Source organism: Ylistrum balloti, unplaced genomic scaffold (genome assembly GCF_031769215.1).
Source record: "Ylistrum balloti isolate Yb309-2 unplaced genomic scaffold, AGI_CSIRO_Ybal_v1 Utg369988, whole genome shotgun sequence".
NCBI lineage: Eukaryota > Metazoa > Mollusca > Bivalvia > Pectinida > Pectinidae > Ylistrum > Ylistrum balloti.
Window position 1 is genome coordinate 247,540 of NW_026782072.1, and position 19,651 is coordinate 267,190.

General features: G+C 34.0%; 1 protein-coding gene across 1 annotated transcript; it reads left to right on the forward strand.

The window, feature by feature from the left end:
• The first annotated feature begins 812 nt into the window (after window positions 1-812).
• Window positions 813-19,362, forward strand: LOC132547922 (uncharacterized). The gene is made up of 18 exons (XM_060211730.1): window positions 813-1,048; window positions 1,232-1,422; window positions 1,655-1,797; window positions 2,048-2,242; window positions 2,737-2,958; window positions 3,106-3,221; window positions 4,001-4,129; window positions 4,545-4,804; window positions 4,938-5,142; window positions 5,507-6,013; window positions 6,742-6,916; window positions 9,417-9,502; window positions 9,830-10,065; window positions 10,326-10,549; window positions 11,329-11,425; window positions 18,216-18,377; window positions 18,644-18,714; window positions 19,184-19,362. Exons 1-18 carry the CDS (start codon window positions 813-815, stop codon window positions 19,256-19,258), a joined length of 3,330 nt encoding a protein of 1,109 aa, XP_060067713.1. The 3' UTR covers window positions 19,259-19,362.
• The last annotated feature ends 289 nt before the right edge of the window (window positions 19,363-19,651 follow it).

The window sequence follows — 19,651 nt, forward strand, 5'->3', positions numbered from 1 at the left end:
TCAATAGAAATAAGTGTTACTGTCAACACTGGTATAAAGACTGGCTGGTTGATATAATGGTATCACTTCAGTATTTGTAGCAACTGATGTGTACTTACATATTACCATTGACAGAGAGAATTTCAGGGGATGATTGTCAACCTAAGCCTGTGTTGTAACGTGTTTGTGTTACCAGCAGCTGTTACCATATCTTCAGGAATGTTGTTCCAAATGTCTGCTGCTTACATGTATATAGAAGTCACACACAGCAACTTACATTCTGACTTATAACTGTGATAAAGGACATGTACTGATTCATAAGGCATGATCTTACGTATCCTATTGAAATCAGCATTGATGTCACATCCTCAGAAATTACGTCATTACAGATAAATAATGATGTCATAATCATCAAGCCTTTTTCATGAAATGGACACTGTTACACAAAGTCAAACTTCCAAAGTGATACCACACTGTATCGAGGTTTTACATTGCTTTATATTGCTTAGAAAACGACAACAAGACATCGAATGGAAAATCACAACATGATAATGACATGTAAACAAAATGTAAACTTCAAAGTTAAATTAAAATTTGACCTCATCAATTCATGATATTTACACCTTTGAAGAAATTTGCGATGGCAGTGAGAGGGTTAAATCTTGCCAAAATAATTTCTCCTAAATAAATTAGCTATTATTAAATAGAATCAACACTGTGTATTTGATTTTTTTGTTTTTTTTCTCTTGTGTTTCAGTGAGTGATGTAGGACATACAGGATCCCCCCATGAGGATGAAGACATAGAAAAGTAGAACATCACCTTGGCCTTGCCATGGATTATATGACATCCTGGCATCAAGATGAGTCCCAGACTGAAAGTGGCAGGACCAAGAACCTTGAGATACTGGGGTCAGGTCAAGGTCAGGTCATCAAAATGTTCACTCCGCATGCTCCGCTTGCTCCTCATGCTCCTCATGCTCCTCACGCCCCACCAAACCGTCCAACAAGTCGACCGCAATCCAGAGCCAGAAGTGCAAAGCGGCGTGTGGATATGTTTAGAGCAGCAGAGTAAGTAATTAATTTGCATGGTACTTAATTCTGTTCAAAGAAGTGCTTTTGATTAGTTATACTTGAATGATACTTTTCATAATCTGGCATATTTCGTTATGTTTTAGGTCTGTCTCTCTATATCGTAGTTAAGTACAATTCAAATTTGCAGAAAATGTGAGTTATTACGGATTCTTTTCTCAGGGACCCTGACGGAGATAACATAGAAGCAATACTAGCACAGATGGAGCAAGTGAACCAGGCTCCACGAGACCTGCCTATGTATACTGGATGTGACTGTGCCACAAGACCACAAAAAGTCAAGCAAGACACCAGACTATCACCTGAACCCACTGTAGAGAGTTATGCAGATGATTCAGACTCGGATAATGAAGGTACTATTTAGAGGATCGTTCTGTAGACTTGATATAGTGTATATGTTTATTGTGCTGTTGAAACTTTCACAGCAATTTAAGCTTCACTTGCTTCATTCTTTTTCCAATAGGATGATCATATAATAAAAAGGTGACTGAAAATTGCAATGCTAAAGTCCATGTTTTACTGCAGTTAGGGCTAAAAATCCCCTAAGTGATTGTGTCCCCTCATTGTTATGTTGTTTATGACCAGGTGAAGTAAATCTTCCTGTCCTTCTGGGGATGCTACAGAAACTGAAGGACACACCACTGAGACGGACCTCCAACAAAGCCTTCCTTACGCTAGTTTCCAGCCTTGACAAAGAGTCAGAGATCGACAAGGAACAAGTTCAACAGGTTAAAGTTCATCTGATGGCAACTTATTTATATACATATTGATTATTAGCACAATGTATTGGTTTTAAATTTACCAATTTGAGGACAACAGCAAGGATATCTGCTTATATCCTAATCAGAAGCTGCACATTAATTCATGTCGTGTCTGAATGTATATTTTGAGCAGTACTTAGTCAGTCTACTGTATATAAATCCATAAGACATTGTAACACATACTTGTGTTACAGAATGAATGCATTATCTATTTTAGATTCTGGGTTACCTGAAAGATGAAGTAATTGTAGAAGTCCAGGAATTAGCTCTAGGGCTGATCAAACAGCTATGTTTTCACCACAACAACACAGCCAAGTTCATGGCAGCTGAAATCCTCAATACTGTGGAAAAGATCTTAGTATCCATGCGACCACTCCAACCTTATGTTGCTGCTGTTGGTGTTCTGGAGGCAGTAAGTTTATGTATTATCACTCTGTCTTATCTATGGTCCCAGCCTGACTGAGGACAGCAATATATAAGTTGGTAGAGCATCAGATGATATGTATCATAAGTCCAACCTCTTGGGAAGATCTGAGGTAGGTGGCTTGATTCTTATTGAGGGCAGTTTATGTTTCTCAGGAGCTGATATCACCAACTCTCCTGCACTGTCATAGTTGTGTCTTTGGGCAAGAATATTGTTTATATGTCTTACATTGAGTTTTGGTTGGGTCAGTGAAATTTCCTTATCCAAAAGTACTCACTAGGATTACATTTTAAGCTGAATGATATTAACATTATGCACAGCTTCTAGACCAGGGTGATGTGACAGTTGTTGCCAAGTACAGTTCTTAGATAATGTGTTTGCAATTATATTAATACATTTACATCATTTCTGATCACTGATACATGTTTTAAAATACTAGGATTCCACTGATTTATCAGTTGTGAACAATCACTACATTGTAGATAGTCAGCCATAAAGAGTTCCTATCTGCCTGGCTGGAGCCAGTGATGCGTGTCTTCCCTGGCTTGATGCGGCACCTCCAGATTGAAGAGACTGTGGAGGCAAAATATGCCATTTGCTGTCTTTTCCGTCGCCTTGCGCAGTATTCACAACTCTCATGGAACATTCAGAATGAGGCCATACCAGTAATAGATGTGACCAGAGGAAAAAGTGACAAACTGAGTGTACGTAGTAAATTTAGTTTTTTTGTCAATGTTCATAATGCAATTTTTTGTAAGTAAATGAAAGTTTCCAGCTAAAATAGAGATTTTACAATATGTAAAGGTTGATGGACCAGAGCAGATTATAGTTTGTTTTGTCTGTTGCTGTAGGAGGTATATACACAGGTGATGATGGAGGCTGTACAACACTCAGATGAGGTGTCTATAGGGTTGATACAGAATGGGGCCCTTCCCACTGCCACCAAAATACTACAAGATGGTCCATGGTAAATATTCTGAGAAATGTCTCTGGAGCTATAAAATATGGAGCTATGCCCACCGCCACCAAAATAATCTATGTATCGGTGACCCTGGTTGCTTGGATATATGATGGTTTATTTACCAGAAGATGTTATATTTCTACAGGAGGAATCATATTTCTCAAGGACATAGCCAGTAGGAACTATGACATCGGAGATTATATAAACATTCATATTTCTCTACAACTAGGACCATAAATTGTTATTATACTGAAAGAAAAAACATTATTGAGTAAACAAATAAAAAAGAGCATTGTTTAAGAAACAACTAAGTAATTTTATATTCATGACAGGCTAAACATGTCAAGTTTGTTTTGTAAGAGTTAAAGTTCAGGTTCTTGCCAGTTTCCTTCTGAAATTCTCTGAAACAGGTAATAATCACTAAAACAATTTCCATTTTCTTTGTATTTGTGCATCTTTGTTTTCCTTTCCCCACATGTCACATTAACAAATAGAAGTGGTGACTACTCTGGCAGAATACAATGTAGGCTCACCATGGAAACACATACTCCAAGGAGATACAATGTTTTATTTTGTCATAGTTAAAATCACTCCAAAATGAATCGATGTATATAGAAAAAATATTACAACATGAATTTTAAGCATAAGCACCATCATTCTTGATCTTCAGATCAAACTAGTTTTAAATTTCCCATTTATATAATATATATATATTTCTGCTAACTGTAAAACTTAAGCCTACATTTTAGTCTTTAAACTGGTTGTGTAATTATATTGTTTTGCAGTGGTCCGCAGAAGCATGCCTTGGCCCTACTCTCAGCACTGACTATGAAAGACCTAGGTATCGCCTCTACTATTGATGATGAGGAGCTTATGACACTAGTGCTGCGATGTATCAAGGAATCAAAGTGCAGGTAGACATGCATAATCAAATACAACATTTGAATGTGTATCAAAATATTCTGAATAAGGCATGTGTATGGTATTGATACCTGTATGTTTTTTCTGTAATTTTTTGAGATCCATCATGAATCACTGGGGTCCTCTTAACTATGTTATATGTTCAATGATATTAACATTTTCCACATCTTTTAAATTGTTCTTGAAACTGAGTTTCACAAAAGCAAGGTTCATTTAGGTAAGTCAGAGGAAATAGTTGCCTTCATCAGGTTAAAAATGGCTGCAAATCATTTTTGTCACCAGAGCTGAAAAATATGTATTTGTTTGGGAGGTCATTGAGGATGTCACTGCATAAAGAATAATATTGTCAGGCTTACCATTGAAGTGAAACAAACATCATCAGTAAAGTGTGATATATGTGTGTTCAAGGCAAGTCTGTGGAGAGGCTGCTTGTGTCTTAGCCAATACGTTTATGACGCGGAGCCGTGGACGATGTCGTGATCTGATGGTCCATATTGCTGACTACTTGGTGCCAGCTACCATGGAGATAGAACTGTTACAGACTTATAGTCTAGCTGGGGACTCACAAAAACTGCCTCTAATAAGGAATAGGCATGAACGAGAAACACAGCTATGGAACGGACTACACACACTATGTCGTGTGATGTGTGACATCATATGTAGAGAAGGTATGTTTACAGCAAGTATAAGAGAACACCCTTTACTCACTACTACATTATAATAATATTTAATCGTACATAAACATGATGCCATATGTAGTTGTACATAACATAGCATTTAAATAAGCTTTGTACTTGACAGCTAAGGTAGAAGTAGATGAGGATGGCTGTCCACAGAGGATTGGACTGACCGCCTCCACAACATCTGGGACACCCTCCCCAGGAGTGACAGTGATCAGCCACTGTATTAGAGTACTGACAAATGTGTGTATTTGGGCAGCAAGCAAATCTCGACATGACTTCTACAAGATCGACCTTCATCACTTTGCACACACAGAGTCACAGAGGTATGTGTCTATTTTCAGTGAGACCTTTATTACTCTTATCGCGCAAAATATCAATCACAACAAGCTAAGGATATGTTGGTTTTAAGTTTATTAGTGTTGTCACTTTGTTTCACCTGGACTATGTGGGCTTCATCATTACTCCTATTGTACAACTACTAGAACTACAAACTTTTTTTATTTATGATCTAAAGGTGGAAGTCTTGCTGGAACAATAGAAAAATCCCTCCAGTCATAAATTGAAATGTCATATGTTGTCAATTACACATTTTGAAAATGACAGATATTTCTGATCCTGCATATTAATTTTTAAGTCCCATGAAAAAAGATAGATAGTAGTATATCACACCTAATGATTTTTGTGTAGGGTGAAACTGTCCAAACTGAACAGGGTTCTTACCCATTTTATATGGGACATTGCTGGGCGCCTCGTCTCTGTGGTGATGGCCCAGTTCTCCTCACAGCTACGCCGCCTGCTGGTTTTGGCTGACCTTCTGTATGACCCAAAGATGAGGATGAAACAGGATATATCTGGTACGGTGGTGAAAAAGGGCACTAATCAGAGGCTTCTTGTGGAACGTGCCATCTTAAGGAATGGAACTGTTGATCTGTCTAGGATGTTTGTGAGTGCAGAAATTCAGCTGATCAAAGTTTGCCTGGACTTTCTATTGTGTATGTCTTTGTGTACTTGTAAAGAGTTTCCAAATCTGCAAAAACATGAGACTCCACCGGGGAGTGGCAATAATAGAAATAATTCCAACAAAGGCACAACAAATGGCCGACCACCAAGTGGTGCTTCGTCCAATGGCCGTCCATCCTCTGATTTAGCCTCGAAAGAAAATGGCTGGGTCAGCAGTAAAGCAGAGAAGTCAAGGTACGAGAAAAGTTTGTCTGTACTCTTCAGTGTGGTCATCTTCAAATGTCTCCTGTTACTGTCATATTAAGATCAAAGTCTTCTGACTGAAACATCGTCAACATCCAATAATTTGACTCATCATGTCCATTATTCTGGAGAATGGATTTTTTTTATTTCATTTCTGAAAAAAAAAGTAGAAATAGAGGAAAAAACCATTGATGACCAGTTATGAACTGTTTCCATTGAATTATTGAAGAAAGACAAGAATTCATTAATTTATTGATAATTATGTTAAATATTATACAATTTTGGAATTTAATGATGATAAATATGATGTGACATACACTTGCAAAAGAAAATGTAAACTGGGACTATGCTGAGATAAGTACCACCTTTCAGATTCATATTACTTAAAATTTACTATCACAGAAGTCTTTTGTGTAATAGGAGATGGATGTACGACCAGACAAGGAAATAGTATTCATTGATATTTCAGTGAACAGGTAGAGGGCAATTATGCCAAATCAACAATGTATTCGAATTATTTAACTACCAGGTGATTGAGGTCTTGAGAAATTATAAAGCATTGTAAATTATAATTTTAACACATCAGCACTTTCTTCCTTTCTTATTTCTTTGAAAAAGCTTGGATAAGATTGTATTTTCTCATAAATTTTGTTTGGGGAACATATGTGGAATGTAAAACAAGGCAAAACAGTTAGCTCAATGTTAGTTCATTGTAGTAGGAAAGAGCCCAACACAGAGGATGATGATGAGTGTGAGTCTAAACCTACACAGAACAGTGACCAGAAGGAGCAAGGCCTGGCCAGTGAACGTCGAAACCTTCGTCGACATCTGTATGAGGCCGGTGTGTTCTACTGTGTAACACCACTACTTACAGTCTCTGACCACCTCTGTCAGGTAAAGCACCATCCATTACAAGGAATATTGTAGTTAATAGGAGTGCTAGGTGTTTGTGTGATTTGAATTGATTGATTTAAAACAGCCAGAGAACAGATACAAAGTTATTTAGGACTGCAGTCATTACTGATACATTTAATAAATTCAAAGAATATGATCTGAAGGAGGTAAAGTTCGAAAACAGGATGAGTACTAACAGGACAATGCAGGTTATTGTCGTCAAGATAAAAGTTTGGTGGAGTCGTATCAAAAAACCATATTCATCAGGAATACTAACTCATTGATGTGTACATGTCCGAAACATTTTACTGCTAATATGTGGTGTTTTAATGGAGCTGATAAAGTATTTGTATGTATTGTGATTAACAAATCTGCATCTGGAGGAGGCATTTGATTTTACAAATAAAAACTGAAATGATGAATTTGTTTTTACAGTTTTTATGAATTGCACTTGTATTTCCTGTTTGCAGTGTTGGACACCATTACTTTAGGATATGGATGATCTTGTGTTGAGTGAGATAAGGTCACATATTAAATTGTTTATTTTTACCTGCACTTTTCTTTAACACCTACTTAATTAGATATATCCAAATATTACATATACTTAAACATATGATAAAAGATGTCCTGTGATAAATGTGTATGTTGGAATTTCAATTTGTTTTATGGAAATATAAATGTTTTCTTTATAGATAAGTTTAATAATCATAAATTTTGATACATAATCTAGTGTTCACTTCTGGAAAACTGATGTGTTAAAAGGGTTACCTTTATGTAAACTGATTCCCAATTATAAAAAAATCTTGGATATTTAAAGTAAGATTTGATAGCATAAATGCCTATTCATTCATATTCACCTTCTTTGTATAAATTTCCTTTTTATAATTTTTTTCTTTCACCTATATCCACGCATGTAAAATGATAAGTAAATCACCAGTAAGTCCCTTCCTTTATATCATCTCCTGTCTAAACACAAGGTTCCGTGGATAATCTGAATGTACAGTGATATTATATGTGTGCATGTTTTATAAATCACACTTTCTCTTGTTATTTTCACCAAAAGTTTTATCCAGAATTTCACAGCTCTGTTGATTTGCTTCTATTTTCTGTCTACTGTGAATATTACAGTCCAACGTGATGCTTTTGAGTAGTTATACTAATTGTCAAAATATGAAACATGACTATTTGTTCTTGAGTGCAGCACTTTTCTGATTTGAATTGTACTTTAAACACAGCCACAACATTTAAAAGGTCTCCTTTGATGCTATAGACTAGTTTTCAGTGGAAGTAAAAGTTGATAGGAAGCTGGTCCTGTTTAAGTTTTAAGATTTAAAGGTAGAGCAAGCTGTGGATGTAATTTCTAGTGAAGAGCTATAAATAGTTACCTAATGTATTTTGACTTTTTCAGAAAGGGGTAAATCCTGTACAATTATTGGGATTAATCTTATACATATACTGTATATATATAAGCATACTGCTAACCACATGTTAGATAGGGATTTGAAGTTTTAATCTTTCTCTTTCAGTGTAGAATAACTAAAAAAATATGTAAATATTATGATACGTTTTTAAAATTCATTTGTTACATTGCCTGGTAAGTCAATTAAAGTTGTAAATTTTATACAATTGGTATAATGATGAGGGTTCGGTAACAAAGGAGAATTACCTCAGAGAGGTTGGGAACTCCAGAACATGTACAGGTTTTGTGGAGACTAAATATATCATCAGCTCTTGGGGAAACATCCTGTCAGTTCAACACTTGTCTAAACCAGATCCTCTCAGATCAGTGGATTATGTCACCAGAGATCAGCGTTAAGTGCTGTGGTATTAACTCTTACAGACAGTATTGAAAATATTATACAATGATGCATCTTCCTGGACATATAGATTAGACACATCATCCTGGACATATAGATTAGACACATCTTCCTGGACATATAGATTAGACACATCTTCCTGGACATATGGATTAGACACATCTTCCTGGACATATAGATTAGACACATCTTCCTGGACATATAGATTAGACACATCTTCCTGGACATATAGATTAGACACATCTTCCTGGACATATAGATTAGACACATCTTCCTGGACATATAGATTAGACACATCTTCCTGGACATATAGATTAGACACATCTTCCTGGACATATAGATTAGACACATCTTCCTGGACATATAGATTAGACACATCTTCCTGGACATGTAGATTAGACACATCTTCCTGGACATATAGATTAGACACATCTTCCTGGACATATAGATTAGACACATCTTCCTGGACATATGGATTAGACACATCTTCCTGGACATATAGATTAGACACATCTTCCTGGACATATAGATTAGACACATCTTCCTGGACATATAGATTAGACACATCTTCCTGGACATATAGATTAGACACATCTTCCTGGACATATAGATTAGACACATCTTCCTGGAGACATAGATTTTATTTATATATATATATATCGTAATAATCATTGTTGTGGCAGGTTCTGGCATGTCAGATCTTGAGATGTAACATACAACCTGTGGAGGAGAAGATCTTATTCCCTTCATCCAAGGCAATGCGCAGAAGGTAAGCTTCGTATACACCCTCTGTGGAGGTTCATGGATTTAGCAGGAGAAATAGTTGGTTCTGTCTTGTGAAAGTGATGAATGGAGTCACAGATTTAGAAATGCTTCACATCATTGATTAACAGGTGCTAAAAAAAATCTCTAAGGATTCTTTCTGTTCATTCTACACATATGTAGCTTTTCAATGCTTTTGCAAAGATATTTTTTAATATTTCTCTTCACCATGGAAAATGAAATAATGGTATTGTACTTGCATCTTGAAGTATATTGATTTTTACACATAGATACTGATGAAGAAGTATCTAGATTTAAATATGAACTGTTACAGGCCACATTCAGCTGTGAACAGGAAAGACATGGAAAAGAAACTAAATGTGGCTTTACACCAGATGTCTCCAGACTTCGCTGTCATCATAAAGGAAGCAATCGGGCCCCGCCCTGGATCAGCTCATCCTGCCTTCAGTGTGTCCTCAGGATCAGGTGATACTGACGACACTATGACTGTTAGCTCCACCTCAGGAGATGGTATTGATGACCCGGAGACTGCAGCCCGATTGGCTGATTGTAAGATGATGAGATTTTTAATTAGTATAGGTCTGGGTTAAAAAATATCATGATTGTAATGAAGAATAAACATCCAATTACCTATATGCGAAATTTCTCAAACTGTTGTCTTCCTTAATAATTGATTCATATTAAAATTCTGTAAATTTTACTTAGAACAGGTATTAGCATATTCATCTCGAAAATAGGAAAGTTAATTAAATATCCCATTTTTTTCCTATGTTACATGGTTTTTAAAAAATGCAGCTATTTTGTTACAGATATGGAACAAAGTAAGAAAACAGAGAAAATAAAAAAGTCTGTGGACTTTGGTATACCAGTGACAGGCCCCACTCTTGACCCTCGACAATCCATGGCTCAGCAATGTCGCCAGCTCCTGGTCAAGGAGGCTGGCCACAGAGTGATTTCTGGTGTGTTCACCGCCCCCAAACCAAACCGCTGTCATTTCATCTCCCTCATATATGACATCGTACATTTAGGAGATGTAAGTTACATCTTATTTACACAAGTAGACATAAATGATTTCATATCTCTCAGGAAAAGCAAACAAAAATCAGACAATACTTACACAGAGATAGCAATTAATGCTCAAGTAATACAGTTTCTCGTATACAGGAGTATGGTGTTACAGTGGATTATAATTGTAATATGTAGGCTACCCAAGTTAATATTTCATCTGAGATTTATGAAATAAAAATGGTGTTTCTCTGATTATCAAAAATGATTAGTTTATTTAATGCAATATCAAAAAGAAATTGAAGTGGATTTCATACCCTTGTAATGACAAGATCACAATGTTTTGGAAATATTACAAGAACTCATTTATAAACATCTTAGATCCACAATAATGGTTGAATTCCATGGAGACATAAACATAAGAACTAAAAATCTGCATATCATTTAATAATATTTGATGACTTCACAACAGGTCATGTCATTTGATTTAATAAGAGCTTCATTGATTAATATTGAATCTCACAACAGAAACACATTTATCAAATATTGTGATAGGTATGGTGGCATCATATTAGTCTTTCTTGAGATACAAAATTGTAGATATTAGCAAACTTTATGCTTAATATGGTATTTCTTTTAGAAGAGTGATGCAGGGTGATCTTAATAACTTGTATAGAAATAAAAAAAATCAATTACAAGAGAATCTATGTGTGTGTTTTACTGAAAGATATACTTAATGTAAATGTTTATCTACAAATGAAAAAAATGGTACCAAAATGTACAGGACTACATGTTATTTCCACACAGCACGAACTACACATGAAGTTAGCAGAGTTTGGGTGTATGCAAAAATTATTGGACTTCATCAGAGTGAACACAGAAAGTGAACTTTTGGAAATAATAGGTATGTGTACACACTAACATAGAGAGGGAACTTCTGGAAATAGTAGGTATGTATACACACCGACACAAAGAGTGAACTTCTGGAAATAATAGGTATGTATACACACCAACACATAGAGTGAACTTCTGGAAATAATAGGTATGTATACACACCAACACATAGAGTGAACTTCTGGAAATAATAGGTATGTATATACACTACACTAACATAGAGAGGGCACTTCTGGAAATAATAGGTATGTGTACACACTAACATAGAGAGGGAACTTCTGGAAATAATAGGTACGTGTACACACTAACATAGAGAGGGAACTTCTGGAAATAATAGGTATGTATACACACCAACACATAGAGTGAACTTCTGGAAATAATAGGTACGTGTACACACTAACATAGAGAGGGAACTTCTGGAAATAATAGGTATGTATATACACTACACTAACATAAAGAGGGAACTTCTGGAAATAATAGGTATTTGAACAAACTTACACAGGTAGTGAACTTCTGGAAATGAAATGTATAATACTTACCAGTAGAGAGAGTGAACTTCTGGAGATCTATGATATGATTTATACAGAAGGTTAAATTCTGGAGATCACTGATATGATTTGTATTGAAGGTTAAATTCTGAAGATCATTGATATAGTTTTTACAGAAGGTTAAATTCTGGAGATCACTGGTTTGATTTTTACAGAAGGTTAAATTCTGGAGATCACTGGTTTGATTTTTACAGAAGGTTAAATTCTGGAGATCACTGGTTTGATTTTTACAGAAGGTTAAATTCTGGAGATCATTGATATAGTTTTTACAGAAGGTTAAATTCTGAAGATCATTGATATAGTTTTTACAGAAGGTTAAATTCTGGAGATCATTGATATAGTTTTTACAGAAGGTTAAATTCTGAAGATCATTGATATAGTTTTTACAGAAGGTTAAATTCTGGAGATCACTGGTTTGATTTTTACAGAAGGTTAAATTCTGGAGATCACTGGTTTGATTTTTACAGAAGGTTAAATTCTGGAGATCACTGGTTTGATTTTTACAGAAGGTTAAATTCTGGAGATCACTGGTTTGGTTTTTACAGAAGGTTAAATTCTGAAGATCATTGATATAGTTTTTACAGAAGGTTAAATTCTGGAGATCATTGATATAGTTTTTACAGAAGGTTAAATTCTGGAGATCATTGATATAGTTTTTACAGAAGGTTAAATTCTGGAGATCACTGGTTTGATTTTTACAGAAGGTTAAATTCTGGAGATCATTGATATAGTTTTTACAGAAGGTTAAATTCTGGAGATCACTGGTTTGGTTTTTACAGAAGGTTAAATTCTGAAGATCATTGATATAGTTTTTACAGAAGGTTAAATTCTGGAGATCATTGATATACAGAAGGTTAAATTTGAGACAGAAGGTTAAATTCTGAGATCATTGATATAGATCACTGGTTTGATTTTTACAGAAGGTTAAATTCTGGAGATCATTGATATAGTTTTTACAGAAGGTTAAATTCTGGAGATCACTGGTTTGATTTTTACAGAAGGTTAAATTCTGGAGATCACTGGTTTGATTTTTACAGAAGGTTAAATTCTGGAGATCATTGATATAGTTTTTACAGAAGGTTAAATTCTGGAGATCACTGGTTGATGATTTTTACAGAAGGTTAAATTCTGGAGATCATTGATATAGTTTTTACAGAAGGTTAAATTCTGGAGATCATTGATATAGTTTTTACAGAAGGTTAAATTCTGGAGATCATTGATATAGTTTTTACAGAAGGTTAAATTCTGGAGATCATTGATATAGTTACAGAAGGTTAAATTCTGGAGATCACTGGTTTGATTTTTACAGAAGGTTAAATTCTGGAGATCATTGATATAGTTTTTACAGAAGGTTAAATTCTGGAGATCACTGTTTGATTTTTACAGAAGGTTAAATTCTGGAGATCATTGATATAGTTTTTACTGGTTTGATTTTTACAGAAGTTAAAGAGATCATTGATATAGTTTTTACAGAAGGTTAAATTCTGGAGATCACTGGTTTGATTTTTACAGAAGGTTAAATTCTGGAGATCTGGAGATCATTGATATAGTTTTTACAGAAGGTTAAATTCTGGAGATCATTGATATAGAGAAGGTTAAATGGAGATCACTGGTTTGATTTTTACAGAAGGTTAAATTCTGTTTGAGATCACTGGTTTGATTTTTACAGAAGGTTAAATTCTGGAGATCATTGATATAGTTTTTACAGAAGGTTAAATTCTGGAGATCATTGATATAGTTTTTACAGAAGGTTAAATTCTGGAGATCACTGGTTTGATTTTTACAGAAGGTTAAATTCTGGAGATCATTGATATAGTTTTTACAGAAGGTTAAATTCTGGAGATCACTGGTTTGATTTTTACAGAAGGTTAAATTCTGATCACTTGTTTGATTTTTACAGAAGGTTAAATTCTGGAGATCATTGATATAGTTTTTACAGAAGGTTAAATTCTGGAGATCATATGGTTTGATTTTTACAGAAGTTAAATTCTGGAGATCACTGATATGTTAAATTCTGGAGATCATTGATATAGTTTTTACAGAAGGTTAAATTCTGGAGATCATTGATATGTTTTGTATTGAAGGTTAAATTCTGGAGATCATTGATATAGTTTTTACAGAAGGTTAAATTCTGGAGATCACTGATATGTTTTTACAGAAGGTTAAATTCTGGAGATCACTGGTTTGATTTTTACAGAAGGTTAAATTCTGGAGATCACTGATATGATTTGTATTGAAGGTTAAATTCTGGAGATCATTGATATAGTTTTTACAGAAGGTTAAATTCTGGAGATCACTGGTTTGGTTTTTACAGAAGGTTAAATTCTGGAGATCACTGATATAGTTTGATTTTTACAGAAGGTTAAATTCTGGAGATCATTGATATGATTTTTACAGAAGGTTAAATTCTGGAGATCATTGGAGATCATTCTGGAGATTTGATATATTTTTACAGAAGGTTAAATTCTGGAGATCACTGATATGATTTGTATTGAAGGTTTTTACATTGATATAGTTTTTACAGAAGGTTAAATTCTGATAGATTTGTATTGAAGGTTAAATTCTGGAGATCATTGATATAGTTTTTACAGAAGGTTAAATTCTGGAGATACTGGTTTGATTTTTACAGAAGGTTAAATTCTGGAGATCATTGATATAGTTTTTACAGAAGGTTAAATTCTGGAGATCACTGGTTTGATTTTTACAGAAGGTTAAATTCTGGAGATCACTGGTTTGATTTTTACAGAAGGTTAAATTCTGGAGATCACTGATATGATTTGTATTGAAGGTTAAATTCTGGAGATCATTGATATAGTTTTTACAGAAGGTTAAATTCTGGAGATCATTGATATGATTTGTATTGAAGGTTAAATTCTGGAGATCATTGATATAGTTTTTACAGAAGGTTAAATTCTGGAGATCATTGATATAGTTTTTACAGAAGGTTAAATTCTGGAGATCATTGATATAGTTTTTACAGAAGGTTAAATTCTGGAGATCACTGGTTTGATTTTTACAGAAGGTTAAATTCTGGAGATCACTGGTTTGATTTTTACAGAAGGTTAAATTCTGAAGATCATTGATATAGTTTTTACAGAAGGTTAAATTCTGGAGATCATTGATATAGTTTTTACAGAAGGTTAAATTCTGGAGATCACTGGTTTGATTTTTACAGAAGGTTAAATTCTGGAGATCACTGATATGATTTGTATTGAAGGTTAAATTCTGGAGATCATTGATATAGTTTTTACAGAAGGTTAAATTCTGGAGATCATTGATATGATTTGTATTGAAGGTTAAATTCTGGAGATCATTGATATAGTTTTTACAGAAGGTTAAATTCTGGAGATCACTGGTTTGGTTTTTACAGAAGGTTAAATTCTGGAGATCACTGGTTTGATTTTTACAGAAGGTTAAATTCTGGAGATCACTGATATGATTTGTATTGAAGGTTAAATTCTGGAGATCATTGATATAGTTTTTACAGAAGGTTAAATTCTGGAGATCACTGATATGATTTGTTTTTACAGAAGGTTAAATTCTGGAGATCATTGATATGATTTTTACAGAAGGTTAAATTCTGGAGATCACTGATATGATTTGTATTGAAGGTTAAATTCTGGAGATCATTGATATAGTTTTTACAGAAGGTTAAATTCTGGAGATCACTGATATGATTTGTATTGAAGGTTAAAGAGATCATTGATATAGTTTTTACAGAAGGTTGGAGATCAGAAGGTTAAATTCTGGAGATCATTGATATAGTTTTTACAGAAGGTTAAATTCTGGAGATCAATGGTTTGATTTTTACAGAAGGTTAAATTCTGGAGATCACTGGTTTGATTTTTACAGAAGGTTAAATTCTGGAGATCACTGATATGATTTGTATTGAAGGTTAAATTCTGGAGATCATTGATATAGTTTTTACAGAAGGTTAAATTCTGGAGATCATTGATATAGTTTTTACAGAAGGTTAAATTCTGGAGATCATTGATATGATTTGTATTGAAGGTTAAATTCTGGAGATCATTGATATGATTTGTATTGAAGGTTAAATTCTGGAGATCATTGATATAGTTTTTACAGAAGGTTAAATTCTGGAGATCATTGATATGATTTTTACAGAAGGTTAAATTCTGGAGATCATTGATATAGTTTTTACAGAAGGTTAAATTCTGTAGATCATTGATATAGTTTTTACAGAATAAACTGATATGTTTGATTTTTACAGAAGGTTAAATTCTGGAGATCACTGGTTTGATTTTTACAGAAGGTTAAATTCTGGAGATCATTGATATAGTTTTTACAGAAGGTTAAATTCTGGAGATCACTGGTTTGATTTTTACAGAAGGTTAAATTCTGGAGATCATTGATATAGTTTTTACAGAAGGTTAAATTCAGATCACTGGTTTGATTTTTACAGAAGGTTAAATTCTGGAGATCACTGGTTTGATTTTTACAGAAGGTTAAATTCTGGAGATCACTGATATGATTTGTATTGAAGGTTAAATTCTGGAGATCATTGATATAGTTTTTACAGAAGGTTAAATTCTGGAGATCACTGATATGATTTGTATTGAAGGTTAAATTCTGGAGATCACTGGTTTGATTTTTACAGAAGGTTAAATTCTGGAGATCACTGGTTTGATTTTTACAGAAGGTTAAATTCTGGAGATCACTGGTTTGATTTTTACAGAAGGTTAAATTCTGGAGATCACTGGTTTGATTTTTACAGAAGGTTAAATTCTGGAGATCATTGATATAGTTTTTACAGAAGGTTAAATTCTGGAGATCACTGATATGATTTGTATTGAAGGTTAAATTCTGGAGATCATTGATATAGTTTTTACAGAAGGTTAAATTCTGGAGATCACTGATATGATTTGTATTGAAGGTTAAATTCTGGAGATCACTGATATGATTTGTATTGAAGGTTAAATTCTGGAGATCTATGATATGATTTTTACAGAAGATAAAATTCTGGAGATCACTGGTTTGATTTTTACAGAAGGTTAAATTCTGGAGATCACTGATATGATTTGTATTGAAGGTTAAATTCTGGAGATCATTGATATAGTTTTTACAGAAGGTTAAATTCTGGAGATCACTGATATGATTTGTATTGAAGGTTAAATTCTGGAGATCATTGATATAGTTTTTACAGAAGGTTAAATTCTGGAGATCACTGGTTTGATTTTTACAGAAGGTTAAATTCTGGAGATCACTGGTTTGATTTTTACAGAAGGTTAAATTCTGGAGATCACTGGTTTGATTTTTACAGAAGGTTAAATTCTGGAGATCACTGGTTTGATTTTTACAGAAGGTTAAATTCTGGAGATCACTGGTTTGATTTTTACAGAAGGTTAAATTCTGGAGATCATTGATATAGTTTTTACAGAAGGTTAAATTCTGGAGATCATTGATATAGTTTTTACAGAAGGTTAAATTCTGGAGATCACTGGTTTGATTTTTACAGAAGGTTAAATTCTGGAGATCATTGATATAGTTTTTACAGAAGGTTAAATTCTGGAGATCACTGGTTTGATTTTTACAGAAGGTTAAATTCTGGAGATCTATGATATGATTTTTACAGAAGATAAAATTCTGGAGTTCACTGGTATGTATTTTCACTGTGAGTGAACTTCTGGATTAAGTCTATCAGTTAATACATACATGTTGCACATTGATAAACATATCAATAAACATATGATAAGTTTTATGTAAGTAGCAAGTTTAACTCCCTATAGACACATAAACTAGTGGCTGTACCAGAGTATAACACTATCTCTAGAACAATAACAAACAAACATGTCCACAAAATCATGGTTTAAACTCAAAGTCAATGAAACAAGGGCAAATTATGGACAAATGAAAGATTTACTTTGAGAATTACAAAAATGCACAAGGAGAACAAAACAAGGTGTTATGTAAGGGTGTCTTCTGTATCATCAGCAACACCCGCTCCGTAAGTGTTGGTTAGTTCACGAAATGAGTGTCATGTTCCTAAATGCTAAAAACAGTGAAGAAAATACCCACATCTTAATCTTAATTCAAACTCAAATTTGGTATCTCCTGATCATAAAATCAGATGTTCCAGGAGGGTAAGCATTTTCTGCTTTACTGACGACACATACCGCCATGTAAATCTTGGTAATGTTCAAGTATATAAGGTCATGTTGTCAATCAAGGTTGTAACAATGGAACCACCTGGCAACATAACAGTCATAATAACTGTTGTGTGTTTGTTTCCAGGATTGATCATTATCCAGATGCTGATTAAGAGTGACCCACGCTTGAGACAAATATTTGAACGCCATGGCGGCACCAGACTGATGATGACCATGATGTCTAAGTACAATAGTGGACCTCTGAGGGACGAAATCAAAAACACCATGAGAGCAGTGTCCAGTACTGGTCAGTGTTATCTCCTGTCAGTGGTCAATAGTTTTAATTAGGCAGCCATCAAACATTTAATCTTTGTTAACTTTATTAGGTTTATACTGAAGTTAAATGCTTTGATATTAATATTGGTCAATAATAAGATTCTCATTGGCCTTACTTTGGTAGCATGATAGGTACTTCCATTGTAGAAGTAGCATGATAGGTACTTCCATTGTAGAAATATTATTTGATGTTTTATTTTGAAGAAAATATATAAAATGTTAACCATCTATTTACAGGTATCACTGCTCAGCCTACACGAGCCAAGCCTGTGGACAAGGGGAGACTACCCCCAGATGTGTGGGATCAGGTAGGACTGATTTAATGTTAGAAAATTTAATACACCAGAGTTTGTATCAATACAAGCATTATACAGGTAGTATAGTTAGTTTGATCATTATATCCCTGAATTTGTATCAGGAAAACCCAGAACTTAAACTGTAATACTAACAGCTCTTTTTCAAAGCTGTCTTTCTAGATTCAAATTTTAAAACCTTACCAAGTGATTTGACTGCTCTGTCATCATCATCTACATTGAAATATCAGCATTATTCAAAAGCAAACTAAGGACTTGACCACTGTGTCTATACATGTACTGGTATATGGTGTAACACAGCACATATTACATAGCAGCAGGGATGTATTTATTGAAAACTGAGATTCATTGAAGTAAACATATTCCAATGTAAGGCTTTCATATCAATCAATATTTACCAGAAAGGTATCAAAGTTTGTTTTTAGGGATATTTTTTCATAAAAGTTTATGTTTTCATTGTCAGATACAATTGAGGTGGAAAGATGAAGATAAGGTGAAGACAGTGCTACGCAACTGGAGAAGTGATGGTAAGAGGTGACGACAACAGCCAAGTGACACAGACTACATGGAGTCTCACTACAGATGGGTTTCTTGTTTAAGAGATCCAATATATCACCTTTCCTATGACATTGCTTTGATCTTTTCAATCACGCATCATTGATTGTATTCTTGATTACCTGGAGATAATTAGCAATACATTCCTGATCTAGATTATACCACTTTGATTTTACAATAATCTGCAATATTTATAATTTATTTATTTATTTCAATAATCAAAATCAAATTATTTATTCAGTGTAAAATAACTTATGAATCAAGTACATAGCACCTATTTATTTACATCAAGCTTAAAATTTGTTTTGTACTTTTTCACAGAAGGTATTTATTAGATTAGAGACATGATACTATTTATCTAAATGCGTATGATATA

Excerpts from the sequence above, each read along its gene's own strand:
- LOC132547922 (XM_060211730.1), top strand. The coding sequence starts at position 813 with ATGGATTATATGACATCCTGGCATCAAGATGAGTCCCAGACTGAAAGT. Across the intron at positions 3,222-4,000 it reads ATACTACAAGATGGTCCATG|TGGTCCGCAGAAGCATGCCT; the intron begins GTAAATATTCTG and ends ATTGTTTTGCAG. Across the intron at positions 6,014-6,741 it reads AGTAAAGCAGAGAAGTCAAG|GAAAGAGCCCAACACAGAGG; the intron begins GTACGAGAAAAG and ends TCATTGTAGTAG.